The 17,590-nt window shown below is 45.5% G+C and overlaps 1 protein-coding gene across 2 annotated transcripts in view; it reads left to right on the top strand.

Moving 5' to 3' along the window:
- LOC129867234 (yjeF N-terminal domain-containing 3-like) overlaps window positions 1-17,590 on the top strand; it is a 94,708-nt gene that overhangs the window by 57,745 nt on the left and 19,373 nt on the right. For both annotated transcript variants that reach the window (XM_055940502.1, XM_055940503.1), the window contains exon 2: window positions 17,072-17,180. In XM_055940502.1, coding sequence (XP_055796477.1) covers window positions 17,072-17,180 — 109 coding nt within the window. The remainder of the gene's footprint in view (window positions 1-17,071; window positions 17,181-17,590) is intronic.

The raw sequence follows: 17,590 nt of genomic DNA, 5'->3' as shown, positions 1-17,590 counted from the left end.
CAGTGTGTCCTTGCCCCAGTCTGGTGTAAAACTTTAACCATAACATTCAACACTGGCAGACATTTAATAGTGGCAGTTAAAAGGTCAAAGGTAGAAACACCAGTACTTAGTTACAACAGATAATTACAGACTAACAAGTGACATGGTTAACTGGAGAGAGAGAAAGAGAGAAAAAGATAGAGCGTGATAAATGGAGAATGGGATAAAAAAATGCAGTGATAAGGATAAAGGGAGAGAGGGAGAAAGAGAGGGAGAGGGAGAGAGAGGGAGAGGGATGGAAAAAGAGATCGCTCAATGACTTATGGTATAGAGCGGATATCATAAGGTGAATGCACCAATTTGTAAGTCGCTCTGGATAAGAGCGTCTGCTAAATGACTTAAATGTAAATGTAAATGGTATCACAACAAACCAAGCCCTCAGGCTTACAGACTCAGAACAACACACGCCTAGTTTACTAATGTTTTTGTTTGTCAATGTAGAGAAGCCAGTCTTACCTAATCAAGCAACATCCTTGCATGTCATGTAATCCTCTTCACTCTTATTGCCATGGTTTTGCTTGACAAATATCCTCCCTCTAGGTTACCCACCACCGTTAGGTCTGTCAGTGCACTGCTAACCTTATACTGCTGTTTTCTAAATCTCTAGAGAAGAATCAAGTACAAAATGGAGGGTCCACTGTTACTGTAGCTCCGTAGGCTTAACTGATGCCCTGACTCTGATGTATTTCATAGGGCAGGTAGGTGAGAACATCTCGTCCTTGGTGTCTCTGTGTGTCTCTATGTGTATGAGAACACTGGTCAGTGGCGTAAGACAGGAAGCTGAGATGGTAGGACGCCACCGGGGAGATGTCAGAGAGGTCAAGTGAAAAAATGGTATTCACCGGACAATCAGCTAGTGCTGCCTGCCCATTCCACAACAGAAGAGAGCAACAGTGAACTGCTTGTTGTTTACTGCTGAGAAGCAGCCTCCAGGGTCAAAACACTATGTTGTCCAACCTAAGCAGTGAGAGAAAAGAGGTGAGGTCATGTGACGGGGGTTTATTAAGTTGCAGTCTGAAAGCACAGCTCAATAGATGGAAAGTTGACTACAGTGTAAGTACACTGAACAGAAATATAAACGCAACATGTAAAGTGTTGATCCCATGTTTCATGAGCTGAAATAAAAGATCCCATAAATATTCCATACGCACAAAAAACGTATTTCTCTCAAATGATGTGCACAAATTAGTTTACATCCCTGTTAGTGAGCATTTCTCCTTTGCCAAGATAATCCATCCACCTGACAGGTGTGGCATATCAAGAAGCTGATTAAACAGCATGATCATTACACAGGTGCATGTTCTGCTGGGGACAATAAAAGGACAATCTAAAATATGCATTTTTGTCACACAACACAATGTCACAGATGCCTCAAGTTCTGAGGGGCATGCAATTCGAATGTTGACTGCAGGAATGTCCACCAGAGCTGTTGCCAGACAATTAAATATTCTGAAACAAAGCTGAAAATGTGGCAGTTCTTCCATGGCCTGCATACTCACCAGACATGTCACCCATTGAGTATGTTTGGGAAGCTCTGGATCGACGTGTACGACAGCATGTTCCAGTTTCTGACAATATTCAGCAACTTTGCACACCCATTGAAGAGGAGTGGGACAACATTCCACAGGCCACAATCAACATCCTGATTAACTCTATGCGAAGGAGATGTCGCAGTGCATGAGGCAAATAGTGGTCCCACCAGATACTAACTGGGTTTCTGATCCACACCCCTACTTTTTTTTTTTACAGATGCATATCTGTATTCCCAGTCATGTGAAATCCATAGATTAGGGCCAAATGAATTTATTTCAATTGACTGATTTCCTTATATGAACTTTAACTCAGTAAAATCTTTGGAATTATTGCATGTTGCGTTTTATATTTTTGTTCAGTATCTACATAAACACATTCAAATAATATACAAAAACTGAATTTACCAATCATAATTTAAGTCACCCAGGATAAAAACTTCTGATTTAGCAAAAGAAGACAACAAACTAAACTCAGCAAAAAAAGAAACTTCCCTTTTTCAGGACACTGTGTTTCAAAGATAATTCGTAAAAATCCAAATAACTTCACAGATCATTATTGTAAAGGGTTTAAACACTGTTTCCCATGCTTTTTCAATGAACCATAAACAATTAATGAACATGCACCTGTGGAACGGTTGTTAAGACACTTACAGCTTACAGACAGTAGGAAATTAAGGTCACAGTCATGAAAACATAGGACACTAAAGAGGCCTTTCTACTGGCTCTGAAAACACCAAAAGAAAGATGCCCAGGGTCCCTGCTCATCTGCGTGAACATGCCTCAGGCATGCTGCAAGGAGGCATGAGGACTGCAGATGTGGCCAGAACAATACATTGCAATGTCTGTACTGTGAGACGCCTAAGACAGTGCTACAGGGAGACAGGACAGACAGCTGATCATCCTCGCAGTTGCAGACCACATGTAACAACACCTGCACAGGATCGATACATCCGAACCACTCCTGCTGGACAGGTACAGAATGGCATCAACTGCCCAAGTTACACCAGGAACACACAATCCCTCCATCAGTGCTCAGACTGTCCGCAATAGGCTGAGAGAGGCTGGACTGAGGGCTTGTAGGTCTGTTGTAAGGCAGGTCCTCACCAGACATCACCGGCAACAACGTTGCCTATGGGCACAAACCCACCATCGCAGGACCTGTACTCTGGATAAGATCGATTTGGAGGTGGAGGGTCCGTCATGGTCTGTGGTGGTGTGTCACAGCATCATCGGACTGAGCTTGTTGTTATTGCAGGCAATCTCAACGCTGTGCGTTACAGGGAAGACATCCTCCTCCCTCATGTGGTACCCTTCCTGCAGGCTCATCCTGACATGACCCTCCAGCATGACAATGCCACCAGCCATCCTGCTTGTTCTGTGCGTGATTTCCTGCAAGACAGGAATGTCAGTGTTCTGCCATGGCCAGCGAAGAGCCCGGATCTCAATCCCATTGAGCACGTCTGGGACCTGTTGGATCGGAGGGTGAGGGCTAGGGCCATTCCCCCCAGAAATGTCTGGGAACTTGCAGGTGCCTTGGTGGAAGAGTGGGGTAACATCTCACAGCAAGAACTGGCAAATCTGGTGCAGTCCACGAGGAGGAGATGCGCTGCAGTACTTAATGCAGCTGGTGGCCACACCAGATACTGGCTGTTACTTTTGATTTTGACCCCCCCTTTGTTCAGGGACACATTATTCCATTTCTGTTAGTCACATGTCTGTGGGACTTGTTCAGTTTATGTCTCAGTTGATTCTTGTTATGTTCATACAAATATTTACACATGTTAAGTTTGCTGAAAATAAACACAGTTGACAGTGAGAGGACGTTTATTTTTTTGCTGAGTTTAGTTAACTCCGATGGGGTATTCAAGTTTATGGAATTACCATTTAAACTAAAAGCACTGGGTGAGCAGACTACATTGGGCTCCTCTTTTGATCTAACAATAGCAGATCTAAGAATGGAGTTCAAACGAATGGGTACAAGATTACAACTGACAACACCCCTGGTATTATAGACAACAGTACGACGATAACACTTTGAGAGGATGGGATGTATTACTTGAACGGGGCTTGGTCTGTCTCTGAGTCAATAACTTAACCCAGCCTTGAAATATGAGTAGAGTCCAGGCTCCTAGATGGTTTGGGTGGAGTCCATCATCTCTCTCGAGCATTTTTTGTTTCCAAAAGGTGTCAGTTGTCAAAAGTTATGCCAACAGAGTGGCAGTAGTCTTTAAGCCAGATATGACGTGCTAAGAGCCTGCTGAACCTTTCACAGCCGCGACCCAGCGACTTCACAGGACCAGAGGTAATTGGATGCTTTTCAGAGCCTTTTAGGATGTTGATCAGCACAGTAAAATCCTGTTTCATTATCTCTGTTTAATTAGTCCAGACCCCCTAAGCTGGACCATCAGGAAACAGGGTAGAGGATGAAGGAGCAGGAATCTCTGGAAGCAGGTGGGCGAAACGGTTGCTCAGCAGGATGGGATGCAGGATTGATATCCGTAGCATCTGCCAGCTCCTTATCAAGCATCCTTGCTCCTTTATCCTCCAAGGGGGGCGGGGAGGGGGGGTTGGGATGGGATGGGTGGCTGGTGTAGGATGGTAAGTCAGTTGAAATGGTAGGGGACATGTGACTTCATTAGGGATCTGCAGGGCGGAGGGGGGGGGGGGAGATAAGAAAGAATGAAATATGTGAGTCAGCCACAGCAGAGAAAGAAAGACAATTGGCAGCGAGAGGGACAGCAAGTGAGAAACTCACACAGGTACGTAACCAGACCCAGAATGTATTTTCATGAAAACAGGACAGTTGATGCATTGTTGTTATATTTCAGGTTGGGCAATCGTATAGAAGTGGAGAATGGCCATCAGTCTGGGCTGTATTCAGGCCAATAGCATTCTAAATTGATTTAGTGATCCTTTCACTGGTATCTGCAGCATGTTTTAAGGTCACTGAAACCCAATGGGATGTGACAGAACTTGGTCTTTAATGTATCTTTTGATTCCCAGTGCCCAGTGGCTGACGAATGGTCTTACTGCTGATTCGTATAGGATTTTGTAATGGTAGCCAGAAGTTAGCGCTAGCAGCACCCGCTAAAATGATTACTCTCTTCCGTCCAGGACCTCTATAAAGACTAAAGCCAGCCAAGACATAGACTGTTCTCTCTGCTACCGCATGTAAAGCAGTGCCAGTGCACCAAGTCTGGAACCAACTAGACTTTGAACAGCTCATACCCCCAGACCATAAGACTGCTAAATAGCTAATCAAATGGCTACCCGGACTACCTGCATTGATCATTTTTTTCACTAACTCTATGCACCACACACTGGACTCTACCTACACGCTCACACTGACATTCCAACACACACACACACACACACACACACCACACACACACACACACACACACACACCACACACACACACACACACACACACACACACACACACACACACACACACACACACACACACACACACACACACACACATTGTCCATACCATACATACATTGTCCATACCATACATACATTGTCCATACCATACATACATTGTCCATACCATACATACATTGTCCATAAATGTCCATACAATACGTCCATCCACCCCCAGGATTCATTATAGCCCTGAAATGAATTGAATTATGACCTTTGTGAGTGGCACTGTGACTATAGTTTCTGATACCCCAGTGCACTGTTCATGGGTGAGATGTGTGACGAATGATTTCTAACATTAGAATCAACAGGAGGAGATTGAAGTTATAACACATGCAGGATCTGACCATAATGTGACCAGGCTGATGCAAGGTAAGCCCAGTCTTCTCTGTGCCAGCTGAGGGTGTGGGTGAGGCTGTGGGTGAGGCTATGGGTGAGGCTATGGGTGAGGCTGTGGCTGTGGTTGAGGTTGAGCCACAAGTCCCCACGGCTGTTCCTGCACCTTCTCCAGCCTTGCTGATGGCCAACAGCCAAATGCGCCGCAGATCTCATCTCCTTTGGCCCATTAGATACACACAAACACATGCATAAACACGTACACGCAAGTACATGCTCACACACACACACACACACATACACTTACTCTATCACTCGCTTTCTCTCTCTCTATTTTTCCTTGCTTTTAGTCGTCGCACCACTAAATCACGATGTTCCCCTCAGGCTAAGGCCCGACTGGGACAGTGATGGATGATTTTACTAATCTCTGTTCTCTCTCTCTCTGTTCTGCTCTCTGCTATTGTTAGCCAAGCCTGGCCTCTTTTTCCTCTCTCTTCCTGTCCCCTCAGATGGGAGGCTTCCTGTAACTACACTTGTCTTGAGTGATGAGGAGAATGTACTTCGGTACTTTGTGTTTTTGTGTGTCCTTAGGTGATCTTTCGTCTTTGTGCACGCACACACACACACAGGCACACACACACACGTGTGAAAACACACAGACCTGTGCACAGACACACACACGCACCTGTGCACACAGCGGGATAAACAGTCAAACATCAGGTGATCTGAAGTAGTGGCAGCAGGAAGAGGCATAAGTAATGATTAGTAATGATTTGTAAGCCAGGAATGTATTGAGTGCTCAGCAGGGAAACATCTCCACAGTTCTTTTCCTCAAAGTCTCTATGTGCTGTATAATTCAAATATTCTATTTCCCTGGCCATCATGACCCAACTTATGACCAAACTGTTTTTGCTCTAGCACCACTGAAGCTCACAATGAAATTAAATGTGATTATGTTAATGCTAATGTAAATAAAGGGGAAGATTTTTCACTCTTTGCTTTCATAATGAGATGCATTACCTTGGTTAAGTTTCTCAGGCCTTTGCTGAATGTATTCAGTGGCTCCACAACCTCCGTGTTAGAAGTATAACACAGGAGACAGGAATGAGCTGGTGTCAATGAGTCATCTCCCGCATGCTCCTCTCTCTCTCTCTCTCATATATATATATATGCAGTATACATACAGTGCATTTGGAAAGTTTTCAGACCCCTTGACTTTTTCAAAATGTTGTTACTTTACAGCCTTATTGTAAAATCGATTAAATTATTTATTTTTCATTATCAATCTATACGCAATACCCCATAATGACAAAGCAAAAACAGGTTTATAAAAAAAAAAGTATACAGACCCTTTACTCAGCACTTTGTTGAAGAACCTTCATCAGCGATAACAGCCTGGAGTCTTCTTGGGTATGACGTGTTGTGGAATATTCGAATCAAGTGAGAGACTTTTGTAATTTCTTCAAACAATCATCTTTATTCAATATCGATTAATTATTGCAATAATGAAACTGTCGACCCCACTCTCTTGAGTGTGTTGCAGAGAGCTTAACTGATAATGGAAAAAACAAATCTTATATAGGGAACCTACAAATGCTGATCGGGGGGCATCATAAGCCACCTTGGGTTCATCTCCTGGTTATCTGCACAGGATGTTGTTTTATCCCCAACCTGGCTTAGTTTCCCAGATGCCAGGATGAAGATAAGACAATGAGGGATTGTTCTAACTTTTCCAGGCTATCTCTATCTCGGGTCACACACACCACATCTTGTCTATGGAATGCCGGCTGTAGGTTTTTATCACCAAGTCATTGTCAATTGTCAGCTCAAGCTCCAGAGGGCCAACTCAGTCCCATAGACACAGATGAGAGAGTACTCATCAAAGCAATTCGATGCATAAACAGTATTATAACATGATTTTGTAATTTTTCTCTCACAGACGCTACAAGCTTGGCACACCTGTATTTGGGGAGTTTCTCACATGCTTCTCTGCAGATCCTCTCAAGCTCTTTCAGGTTGGATTGGGAGCGTCGCTGCACAGCTATTTTCAGGTCTCTCCAGAGATGTTTGATCGGATTCAAGTCTGGGCTCTGGCTGGGCCACACAAGGTCATTCAGAGACTTGTCCCGAAGCCACACCTGTGTTGTCTTGGCTGTGTGCTTGGCTGTGTTGTCCTGTTGAAAGAGGAACCTTCGCCCCAGTCAGCGGTCCTGAGCACTCTGGAGCAAGTTTTCACCAAGGATCTCTCTGTACTTTGCTCCGTTCATCTTTGTCTCGATCCTGATTAGTCTCCCAGTCCCTGCCGCTGAAAAACATCCCATAGGGATGGTGCCACCACCATGCTTCACCGTAGGGATGCTGCCACATTTCCTCCAGATGTGATGCATGGCATTCAGGCCAAAGAGTTCAATCTTCATTTCATCAGACCAGAGAATCTTGTTTCTAATGGTCTGAGTCCTTTAGGGCTGACATGATGTCTTAAAGTAATGATGGACTGTCGTTTATCTTTGCTTATTTGAGCTGTTCTTACCATAATATGGACTTGGTCTTTTACCAAATAGGGCTATCTTCTGTATACCACCACTACCTTGTCCCCCCCTTCTCACTCTTTCACAAATGTGAAATTTGATTGTAGGAGTTGAAATTCCTTCAACTCCTACAGTGGCACTGCTTTTGTAAGATGGAGGGTGATACAAAGGGAGAATATACTGTTTATTTGTAATTGAAACATAACATTTAATTGAGCTTCTTACATTGTTCCATTATTTTACTTTTTGGCTGATTGGCTCAAACTGATTGGCTCAAACGCATTAAGGAAAGAAATTCCACAAATTAACTTTTAACAAGACACCTGTAAATTCAAATGCATTCAAGATGACTACCTCATGAAGCTGGTCGAGAGAATGCCAAGAGTGTGCAAAGCTGTCATCAAGGCAAAGGTTGGCTACTTTGAAGAATCTCAAATATATTTTGATTTGTTTAACACTTTTTTGGGTACTACATGATTCCATATGTATTATTTCATAGTTTTGACGTCTTCACTATTATTCTACAATGTAGAAAATAGTAAACATACAAAAAAAACTTGAATGAGTAGGTGTGTCCAAACTTTTGACTGGTACTGTATATATCTATATGAATCTATTTCTCTCTGTCTGGGTCTTTCTTTCTGCTCTTGTCGGGCCCTCTTTTGTTATTCTGCATCAGGGAGACTGGCTGGGACTTCATCATAGCAGAAGAGAGAGTGAGATAGAACAGAGAGAGAAAGTGTGTGAGAGGGAGAAAGAAAATAGAGAAAGAACGTTACCGGAAAAAGACACATACTGTGTCCACCACACACTCTTCCATTTGAACTTGTTTCTCTTTTACCTCATGTGATGTGGCTCTTCTGTGTTGTGTTTGGTCAGATCAGAACAGAAAAGAGGGCAGAGGAGGAACAGAGAGGAGGAACAGAGAGGAGGAAAAGAGAGGAGAAAAGAAAGGAGGACAGAGGACAGAAAGAAGAACTGACAGGAGAACAGAGAGGAGGACAGAAAGAGGCAGAGACGAGAACAGAGACGAGGACAAACAGGAGGGACACCCAGTCTACAAGACAGTTATTTAAGCATCAGCAGAGAGGAGCCTGGGTAATTACTGTGAAGTGAGTGAAAAGACAGAGTTACCAGATTATTTTAGGAGCTGTTTAGTTCATGTAGATCCTGGATGGGAGAAGGAGAGGAGGTCATTGGAGAGGAGGAGAGGAGGGCATAGGAGAGGAAGGCATGCGAGAGGAGGGCATGGAAGAGGGGGGGGGCATGCGAGAGGAGGGCATGGGAGGGAACTAGAGGAGGAGAGGAGGGCATGGAAGAGGAGGAGAGGAAGGCATGCGAGAGGAGGGCATGGGAGGGGAGTAGAGGAGGAGAGGAGGGCATGCGAGAGGAGGGCATGTGAGAGGAGGAGAGGAGGAGAGCATGCGAGAGGAGGGCATAGGAGAGGAGGAGGAGAGGAGGGCATGCGAGAGGAGGAGAGGAGGGCATGCGAGAAGAGGGCATGTGAGAGGAGGAGAGGAGGGCATGCGAGAGGAGGAGAGGAGGGCATGTGAGAGGAGGAGAGGAGGAGGAGAAGAGGGCATGTGAGAGGAGGAGAGGAGGGCATGTGAGAGGAGGAGAGGAGGAGGAGAAGAGGGCATGTGAGAGGAGGAGAGGAGGAGGAGAAGAAGGCATGTGAGAGGAGGAGAGGAGGGCATGCGAGAAGAGGGCATGTGAGAGGAGGAGAGGAGGAGAGCATGCGAGAGGAGGAGAGGAGGGCATGTGAGAGGAGGAGAGGAGGGCATGCGAGAAGAGGAGAGGAGGGCATGCGAGAAGAGGGCATGTGAGAGGAGGAGAGGAGGAGAGCATGCGAGAGGAGGAGAGGAGGGCATGCGAGAAGAGGAGAGGAGGGCATGCGAGAAGAGGGCATGTGAGAGGAGGGCATGCGAGAGGAGGGCATGGGAGAGGAGGAGGAGAGGAGGGCATGCGAGAAGAGGAGAGGAGGGCATGCGAGAAGAGGGCATGTGAGAGGAGGGCATGCGAGAGGAGGAGAGGAGGAGAGGAGGAGAGGAGGAGAGGAGGAGAGGAGGAGAGGAGGAGAGGAGGAGGAGAAGAGGGCATGTGAGAGGAGGAGAGGAGGGCATGCGAGAAGAGGGCATGTGAGAGGAGGAGAGGAGGAGAGCATGCGAGAGGAGGAGAGGAGGGCATGCGAGAAGAGGGCATGTGAGAGGAGGGCATGTGAGAGGAGGAGAGGAGGAGGAGAGGAAGGCATGGGAGAGGAGGAGGAGAGGAGGGCATGCGAGAGGAGGAGAGGAGGGCATGCGAGAAGAGGGCATGTGAGAGGAGGAGAGGAGGAGGAGAGGAGGGCATGCGAGAGGAGGAGAGGAGGGCATGCGAGAAGAGGGCATGTGAGAGGAGGAGAGGAGGGCATGCGAGAGGAGGGCATGGGAGAGGAGGAGGAGAGGAGGGCAGGCGAGAGGAGGAGAGGAGGGCATGGGAGAGGAGGAGGAGAGGAGGGCAGGCGAGAGGAGGAGAGGAGGGCATGGGAGTGGAGGAAAGGACCACATGCGAGAGGAGGGCATGGGAGAGGAGGAGAGGAACAGCCTTAATACTATTATTATGTTATTAAAAAAGTGTAAGCTTTCTGCTCCTGCACACATTTCACTGTAACTTTGTCTTAATGAACAGATCCTGGAGAGAGGGGGTTACCGTAAATTAAGATGGATTGACACTCCATGCAATTAACAGGCTGCAATTTATATGAATCACTTCATCATCCCAGACCTAATCAGTCTCCTGAGAGTGTACTGTTAGTACAGCGTTAGTACAGCGTTACTGCAGGCACTCTGTATTTTTCATTAGTTTTGTCAGACAGCTCTGTTGACTCTCTCCCATAAACATGAGTTCATTAGTCATTGGAAAGTGTTGTGATGTTGAGTCATGTGGTCGCCACAGCCTTAGTCGTGAATGTTTTTTTGTGTAGGCCCTACTGTATGTTTTGGAGTGACGTGGTGGAGAAGTGTTTTGCGAGCAGCCATCTGCTCATGTGAGTAAGTGTGTGTTTGAAAAGGTATGTGCATGTACGTGCAGTGCTCACATGCGTGTGCATGTATCCCCCTCTGTTTGTGTGTGTGTCCGCTACCCTTCAGGGACAACTAGGCTGTGGAGGTAAACAGGCTCATTAACAGGCATGTGATCACAGCTGAGCACCCTGGGCCACAGCCTGAGTGGTGAGGAGCAATGACACACCATGGCCGCCACACACATGGAGATTAATGGAGACTCCAGGGGAGGGAGGGAGGGGTGCAACACTGGGTCTCTCCAGCTTGTTACTGTCTCTGCTGCTGCTGTTCCAGCCACTCAAGCGTATGTGCAACACCCCCTCCCCTCCTCCTCTGCTCTTCAGAGCACCTTCACTGACATATGGTCCCCCTTGGTGCACCTAAGTTGGATCCATCTCTCCCTTTCCCTCGAGGGCTTTTATGTGCTTGAGTGAAGGACTACGGTACTGTGTGTTATCTATTCGCTGGGGACTTGGGAGGAACATGAACAAGGATTTCTGTTTCATTGACCCAGCCAAAGATATACACTGCTCAAAAAAATAAAGTGAACACTTAAACAACACAATGTAACTCCAAGTCAATCACACTTCTGTGAAATCTAACTGTCCATTTAGGAAGCAACACTGATTGACAATAAATTTCACATGCTGTTGTGCAAGTGGAATAGACAACAGGTGGAAATTATAGGCAATTAGCAAGACACCCCCAATAAAGGAGTGGTTCTGCAGGTGTTGACCAGAGACCACTTCTCGGTTCCTATGCGTCCTGGCTGATGTTTTGTCACTTTTGAATGCTGGCGGTGCTTTCACTCTAGTGGTAGCATGAGACGGAGTCTACAACCCACACAAGTGGCTCAGGTAGTGCAGCTCATCCAGGATGGCACATCAATGCGAGCTGTGGCAAGAAGGTTTGCTGTGTCTGTCAGCGTAGTGTCCAGAGCATGGAGGCGCTACCAGGAGACAGGCCAGTACATCAGGAGACGTGGAGGAGGCCGTAGGAGGGCAACAACCCAGCAGCAGGACCGGTACCTCCGCCTTTGTGCAAGGAGGAGCAGGAGGAGCATTGCCAGAGCCCTGCAAAATGACCTCCAGCAGGCCACAAATGTGCATGTGTCTGCTCAAACGGGCAGAAACAGACTCCATGAGGGTGGTATGAGGGCCCGACGTCCACAGGTGGAGGTTGTGCTTACAGCCCAACACCGTGCAGGACGTTTGGCATTTGCCAGAGAACACCAAGATTGGCAAATTCGCCACTGGCGCCCTGTGCTCTTCACAGATGAAAGCAGGTCTGGAGAGTCTGGAGACGCCGTAGAGAACGTTCTGCTGCCTGCAACATCCTCCAGCATGACCGGTTTGGCGGTGGGTCAGTCATGGTGGGGGGTGGCATTTCTTTGGAAGCCGCACAGCCCTCCATGTGCTCGCCAGAGGTAGCCTGACTGCCATTAGGTACCGAGATGAGATCCTCAGACCCCTTGTGAGACCATATGCTGGTGCGGTTGGCCCTGGGTTCCTCCTAATGCAAGACAATGCTAGACCTCATGTGGCTGGAGTGTGTCAGCAGTTCCTGCAAGAGGAAGGCATTGATGCTATGGACTGGCCCGCCCGTTCCCCAGACCTGAATCCAATTGAGCACATCTGGGACATCATGTCTCGCTCCATCCACCAACGCCACGTTGCACCACAGACTGTCCAGGAGTTGGCGGATGCTTTAGTCCAGGTCTGGGAGGAGATCCCTCAGGAGACCATCCGCCACCTCATCAGGAGCATGCCCAGGCATTGTAGGGAGGTCATACAGGCACGTGGAGGCCACACACACTACTGAGCCTCATTGTGACTTGTTTTAAGGACATTACATCAAAGTTGGATCAGCCTGTAGTGTGGTTTTCCTCTTTAATTTTGAGTGTGACTCCAAATGCAGACCTCCATGGGTTGATAAAAATGATCAATGGAAATCAAATTTGTGTGATTTTGTTGTCAGCACATTCAACTATGTAAAGAAAAAAGTATTTAATAAGAATATTTCATTCATTCAGATCTAGGATGTGTTATTTTAGTGTTCCCTTTATTTTTTTGAGCAGTGTATAATAAGTTATATTGAATTATGTGGATCCAGCAGGCTCTATATGGGTGCCATTTGGCCTGGTCTAGAAGACAGTGGAGTAGGATGATGTTTTCCCGACAGACGCAGTTCCAAGGTCAGTTTTATGTCGCCCCCCCCCCCCCCCCCACCGTACTGGTTAAGGTTAGGGTTGTGGAGGGTTAGCTGATACTAAATCTGTGCTTACGGGCAACATCTAGCCAAGGTGACAAGGGTTAGCTATACATTTTATGTAGGCCTACAGGCAGTGACCAAGGATGAATTGTAGGCTACATTGCTTACTGTAAAAGTACTATCGTCCTATTATGAGAGCAGCCATCCAACCTAATAAACTAATATGATCTTTGTAAAGACCATCATGTCACAGTGAGCCAGGAAGTCTGCCCCAGGCTAGCCCTGGGTGACGGGTGTAATGCTCCGTTGGCTGAGCTAAATGCCAAAAGCCCCGTTGGACGCGGTAGGTTTTAACACAGTGATCTTAGAGCCAAAAGAGAAGAGAACACTGGGCCAATGCTGGGGCAACCTTTAGCATTCATCTAGTCACAGTGAAATTAAGATTATATTTATTGGTTTAAGCGAGATGTGAATGTGGGGTTGTTGCCTGTGATGCCAGGGCATTAAGTTGTACTGTTTTTAAGTGGTTTCAACATGTGACTTTCATCTGCATGAGACCTTGAAATATGGTTAGAGTGTTTCATCATAAGATATCTGAATTAGGTTTTACATCAGGGACAACCTTCTTAGTCCTTGTTGAGTTTCCTGAAGTTGTTACATGCTTTAGATGTCAGTGGCCCTTTTAGCTTCGCTGTATGCTCCATTTTCCTCTGTAGTCACAAGTGGAGGATGATTAAGTCCAGAGGCATCATGCCCGTATGGGGCACAGGGGCATGTGCCCCCTCAGATTTGTCCTGTTTTTATTTATATATTTTTTACATTTAAATAATAATGCTTAGTTTCTCTGTAATTCTACTAACCACTAAGCAATTTTCTGAAGTTGGTTTTAGCTAGGCCAGATAGTGTAACGCTTGTTCTCCTCCTCTTCGTCCGACGAACAGGAATAGTCTACAAACAAAACGCTACAGTCCCGTGTGGTACGAACATACAATACAGACACGGAAGACAACCACCCACAAACAAACAGTGTGAACACCCTACCTTTATATGGTTCCCAATCAGAGGAAACGACAAACACCTGTCTCTGATTGAGAACCATATAAGGCTAATTACCAATGGCCTAAACATAGAAAGACAAAACATAAAATGCCCACCCCAACTCACGCCCTGACCAACTAAACACATACAAAAATAACAGACAACAGGTCAGGAACGTGACAGATAGGTTCCCAATCTCATGACCTGATAACCAAGAAGCCATTTCAGGCTGTCAATCATGTAAGAGCAGCTAGCTTGTCTATCTTAGCTGGCATGCCTGCTGGCAAGGCAAGGTTGGTAGACTTTAGAAAAACAAGCAATGTACTAAATAAGACTCACATTCCTTTCAATCAATTATCCAGATTTTAGCAGAGATGCAGAGAAGAATATTTAGTTTCTTTAAAAAAGAACCACCAATCAGGAGGACAGCTCAAGAGGTATACTTAGATACTGTATGCAGAAAAATAGACATGTTTTTTTTACATCAAATTAAGCATAATGATTATGGCTCTAGATTGCGGGAAAATACAGTTTCAGGTGTTTGAAAAATGCAAAATTCTACAACTGTGTGTGCATCAAATCAAATTGTATTTGTCACATGCGCTGAATACAACAGGTGTAGTAGACCTTACCGTGAAATGCTTACTTACAAGCCTTTAACCAACAATGCAGTTTTAAGAAAAGTAAAATACATTTTAAAAAGTAAGAAATAAGAGTTACAAATAATTAAAGAGCAACAGTAAAATAACAAAAGCGAGGCTATAAAGAGGAGGTACCGGTACAGAGTCAATGTGCGGGGGCACCGGTTAGTCCAGGTAACTGAGATAATATGTACATAGAGTTATTAAAGTGACTATGCATAGATAATAATAGAGAGTAGCAGCAGCGTAAAAGAGGGGGGCAATGCAAATAGTCTGGGTAGCCATTTCATTAGATGTTCAGGAGTCTTATGGCTTGGGGGTAGAAGCTGTTTCGAAGCCTCTTGGACCTAGACTTGGCGCTCCGGTACCGCACGAGCCTGTGTGCATGTGTGTGTGAGCCGACAATCAGCTGACAAATACATTCTGCTGTAAACAAAAATACTCCTGCTGGATCCACAAATGTCCCCTTTGAGGAAAGGGGGAATCTAGTCAGTTGTACAACTGAATGCATTCAATTGAAATGTGTCTTCCGCATTTAAAAAGAGCCCCTCAGAATCAGAGAGGTGCGGGGGGGCTGCCTTAATCCACATCTTCACACACACACACACACACACACACACACACACACACACACACACACACACACACACACACACACACACACACACACACACACACACACACACACACACACACACACACACACACACACACACACAGACAGAGGGATCGACCCTGCTGCTTCTGTATTGATCTTGATGGAAGTTCTCTATTTCTCGCCTTCTCTTCCCCTCTCTCTCTTCCTCTCTCGCTTTTTCTGTTGCTTATGGCCGAACTCCTCATGCAAACTAAATTAATCTATGCTGTCTTGATAACGCAGGAAAATACTATCCAAAAACATCTGGGAACATTTTGAGCAAATAGGACATCGACAATTACTGACTGCAATACAGTGTTGTTGTGAGAACGTTGTGACTCCATTGATCAAATCATACTCTATCAAAAGATGTTTGATTATTATACCTTACAAACATGTCAATGTAGATATACACTGAGTATACAAAACATTAAGAACACCTGCTCTTTAAAAAAATTATGTTTTACCTTTCTTTTATTAGGCAAGTCAGTTAAGAACAAATACCTCTTTTCAATGACGGCCTAGGAACAATGGGTAAACTGCCTTGTTCAGGGGCAGAACAACAGATTTGTACCCTGTCAGCTCAGGGATTCGATCTTGCAACCTTTCGGTTACTAGTCCAACGCTCTAACCACTAACCTGCCGCCCCATGATATACACTGAGTATACAAAATATTAAGAACACCTGGTCTTTCCATGATATACACCATGACAGACATACATACACTTCTGTTAGTGTAGATGAAGGGGAGGAGACATGTTAAATAATATGTTTTAATCCTTGAGACATGGATTGTGTATGTGCGCCATTTAGAGGGTGAATGTGTAAGACAAAAGATGTAAGTGCCTTTGAACGGGTTATGGTAGCAGGTGCCAGGTGCACCGGTTTGTGTCAAGAACTGCAACGCTGCTGGGTTTTTTCAAGCTCATGTTTCTTGTGTGTATCAATAATGGTCCACCACCCAAAGGACATCCAGCCAACCTGACACAACTGTGGGAAGCATTGGAGTCAACATGGGCCAGCATCCCTGTGGAAATCTTTCGACAACTTGTGGAGTCCATGCCCCGACAAATTGAGGGGGGGTGCAACTCATTATTAGGAAAGTGTTCCTAATGTTTGGTATACTCAGTGTATGTTGTCATACTATATTCTTTGTGTAAATGTTGATTATAATATTCTCCATCGTATTCAGAGAAAGTCTTGATGTAGTACTCCATCTCTCCACCAGGTGTCTCTAGTGTAATATGGAATAGTGTACTTTCTCTGTGTTTCCACAGCTGCTCCCTCTCTGGTTAAATGAGCCCACATGGCAGAATTATGACATCAGTTCAGGCCTGGGCCTGTTTCAACTGTCAGCCTTACCTGTATACCTGTTTCAGAGCCATATAAATACCTACTTCATAAACTTCAACTTGGTAGTGTCATTACACTCAAAGGAAATACCTCAGGCATCAGACAATCCCCAACCAAGCATTTCATCTAACACGCAACACAGCAACATAGGTTTTTGAGGTTTAGATCTAGTTTGCTGAGAGATGCATAAACAGTGCTACCGTACACAATATGTAATTGAATTGTGATCGATTGAATCTGATTGATGATGCTAATGCTATTGCTCTGTGTTGTGTTTCCCTACAGTAAAGTGGAGACAGCAGCCATTGAGACAGAGCTGCTGAGGGACTACAGGTTTGGCCAGCAGCAGCTGATAGAGATCTGGGGGCATGCTTGTGCCATCGCCATCACCAAGGTACTTTATGTACCACCCTTATCCCCCCACTCCTCTTTCCTTCCCCTCTCCAAGAACCACCTTTTTCAGGCTACTCATTAATCTATCTATCCATCAATCAATCAAATATATTTATAAATCCCTTTTTACATCAGCAGATGTCACAATGTGCATATACAGAAACCCAGCCTAAAACCCCAAACAGCAAGCAATGCAGATGTAGAGGCACGGTGGCTAGGAAAAACTCCCTAAGAAGAAACCTAGAGAGAAACTAGGCTCTGAGGGGTGGCCAGTCCTCTTCTTGCTGTACCATCCATCCATCCATCCATCCATCTCTCCAATTCTCAGTCTCTGATGCTGTTCCACCTAATAGTATTTCAAAACCATGCAACTTTCTAAGAGCTCGCGACATATGAACTGTGAATAGAGAT

This window comes from Salvelinus fontinalis, chromosome 12 (genome assembly GCF_029448725.1).
Source record: "Salvelinus fontinalis isolate EN_2023a chromosome 12, ASM2944872v1, whole genome shotgun sequence".
Lineage (NCBI taxonomy): Eukaryota > Metazoa > Chordata > Actinopteri > Salmoniformes > Salmonidae > Salvelinus > Salvelinus fontinalis.
Note: the sequence above shows the minus strand (reverse complement) of the source record. Positions and strands in the feature narration are given on the sequence as shown.